The sequence below is a fragment of the Chiloscyllium punctatum genome, chromosome 21 (assembly GCF_047496795.1).
Source record: "Chiloscyllium punctatum isolate Juve2018m chromosome 21, sChiPun1.3, whole genome shotgun sequence".
NCBI lineage: Eukaryota > Metazoa > Chordata > Chondrichthyes > Orectolobiformes > Hemiscylliidae > Chiloscyllium > Chiloscyllium punctatum.
This window is the reverse complement of record NC_092759.1, coordinates 1,146,198-1,148,949: the sequence shown is the minus strand read 5'-3', so window position 1 is coordinate 1,148,949 and position 2,752 is coordinate 1,146,198. Positions and strand designations below refer to the sequence as shown.

The 2,752-nt window shown below is 42.0% G+C and overlaps 1 protein-coding gene across 1 annotated transcript; it reads left to right on the top strand.

Moving 5' to 3' along the window:
- Nucleotides 1-1,388: 1,388 nt before the first annotated feature.
- LOC140492419 (probable G-protein coupled receptor 139) lies at nucleotides 1,389-2,327 on the top strand. Its single transcript, XM_072591311.1, has one exon. It carries the CDS (start codon nucleotides 1,389-1,391, stop codon nucleotides 2,325-2,327), a length of 939 nt encoding a protein of 312 aa, XP_072447412.1.
- The last annotated feature ends 425 nt before the right edge of the window (nucleotides 2,328-2,752 follow it).

Sequence of the window (2,752 nt, the reverse complement as noted above, 5' to 3'; positions counted from 1 at the left end):
CAATATTTTAAATAAGAGGCAAAAAAGAATATGCTCCATTGTTTCTCGGCCAATTTTAAAAATTAGATTTCAGTGCAGATTTAGGGTTACAGATTGGATTAAGGTTAGATTAGTAGAGCATTATTGAAAAATTGCATTCAAGTGTCATGTACTGTCATTGGCGTTGAGTTACAGAGTTAGGATTTGAACGTCTGCAATTTTTCACCTTGCAAATAAATTCTGAACTGAGAGAAAGTGAGGACTGCTGGAGATCAGAGTCGAGAGTGTGGTGCTGGGAAAGCACAGCAGGTCAGGCAGCATCGGAGATGCTGGAGAATCAACGTTCATCAGGAATCCTGAACCAAGCAAAGATTGATTTTGAAACCAACTTTGACTTTGCTCAATGCAACCAAAGATCAGTAGCTCATTGAGTGGACTTTGCTCAATGCAACCAAAGATCAGTAGCTCATTGAGTGGACGATGTGTTCAAATGTAGGGACAGATTCCAACATCCTTCCAGAATTGCAGTTTCTGTTTGGTTTAACTGGGCATCTCCAGGAACAGAATGAACCTGTCTCTCTGATTTCAGTCTACCTTGCAGAGCACCAAGAATTCAGTCAACTGAAGCAAAAGGAATCGTGGTTTATCAGGAAAGTGTAAATGAACCTTTCTTTATTTGTGGGATCAGTCTTTTTCTGCATGCACGTTTAGCTTCATTGCATAAATGTGGAATAAATGTGAACTCTCGAATTTTGAAATGGTTGTTTTTTGCCCATCATGGTTTCGCATCAGAGACAAAGCTGTTAATGAAATGTGGTTGTTCAACTTAATGTGACTAATAGCGAAGTCAGGTGTAATTGCACCACCGGAGACTCAGCCTCTGTGTAAATCAGGATCTATTCCCATGAATCTGTTCATAGATCCTGGCAGAACTGTGATCCCCAGAACAACAGAAGTTGTTTCTAATCCCAGAAATGTCAGATCCAATTGTATGGCAAATAAAAGGCATTTACTTTCCTCTCATTTCAGCGGTTGGAGTTCCTGGTAAGTTGCTATCCCAAGTACTCCTGATGCAAATTGGTGTTAACTGTGCTACTTCAGTGTCATTATTTATCACTGTTTATTTTATGCAAACGCCTTTCCTGTTAGTTAAATGCTTTCATTATATCTGCTCTTTCACTCTTCTAGGTAATTCCTTTTCCTCTTCATAATGGTTGATAAACCTCATGAGCTTATTTGATTGCCTTGTGCTTTGGATTCCTACACATGTCATTGGTAATTATATTTGCAGCATGTAGTTAAAGGACTGCAAGTCAATAATGCAGTTTACATGTACCACACAACAACTAAGCTGGAATTTTTGTCTTGGCTCTGTCGCAGATTTCTTTGGCTCAGGATATAATCATGAAATGTTTCCTTCTGTTTCACTCTCTTCCCTGACAGATAACCTGGTGGTGATTGTGACTCTAGCCCGTGGAAAGTGTGGTCTCTCCAAGTGTGTGACTCATTACTTGGTTGGAATGGCAGTAGCCGATTTCCTTGTCGTTGTCTTTGATGCCATATTGTGGTGCACTGTTCCAATATATTTGCCACATTCTTTCCTGAACATTACTCCTGTGTGTAGTCTTGTTGTCACCCTGGGATCAGCAGCCACAGTGGTTTCTGTCTGGCTCACAGTCACATTCACTGCTGACCGATTTGTGGCCATTTGCTGTGAGAAGTTGCAAACACAATTTTGCACTGAGAGAAATGCAGCAGCCTTTCTAGGGACAGTGACCATCCTGGGCACCTTGGAGTCTCTACCACGGTACTTTATATATGATGCACACTATCTCATTGACAATATTCCATGGGGATGTGCCCCGAAGCCAAGTTTCTTCAGTTCCCCTGCGTGGGCTACATTTGAAGTGTTGAACTACATTTTAACCCCTTGTGCGCCATTCTTTCTGATCTTGTTCAATGTGCTGACTGTCAGGCAGATTTTAGCGAGCAGTCGAATCCGTAGGGGTCTCTATGGGCAAAGAAATGGAGAGAAACACAAGGATGCAGAGATGGAGAACCGACGGAAGTCTATCGCTTTGCTCTTCAGCATATCCGGCAGTTTTGTCCTATTGTGGGTGACCCAGGTTGTGTACAACATTTATGCACGTATTACAGATATCCAATATTACTCCTCCTACACAGACCCTCACTTTATCACAGATCACACAGCCAAGATGCTGCAAGTGCTCAGCTCCTGCACCAACACATGTATTTACGTTGTGGTTCAGGCTAAATTCAGAGAAGAGCTGAAGAATGCAATAACATACCCCTTCAAAAAAGGATTGTGGGTTCAAGGGGTGAATTGAGATTGTGGTGGCATGGTGGCTCAGTGGTTCGGACTGCTGCCTCACTGCTGCCACTGAAACATTGATTTACTGTAAGAGTTGTTATGTGGACAATTCATGAATTGATCTCCAAAAGCACAAATGCATAAATGAAGAGCTCAAACAGGTTCCAACTAAACTCAGAAAATAAAATGGGAAAAGCTGCTGATCTCTACTGTGGAGGTAGAGCATGAGCAAAACCAATGTAGTGTACAAAATCCCATGCAAGGACTGCACAAAACATTTCATAGGACAAACAGGAAGACAGCTAACGATCCGCATCCCATGAACACCAACTAGCCACGAAACAACATGACCAGCTATCCTTAGTAGCCACACACGCAGATGACAAGCAACATGAATTCGACTGGGACAACACTACTGTTATAGGACAAGCCAAACAGAGA

Coding starts and splice junctions, on each gene's coding strand:
- LOC140492419 (XM_072591311.1), top strand. CDS start 1,389: ATGTTTCCTTCTGTTTCACTCTCTTCCCTGACAGATAACCTGGTGGTG.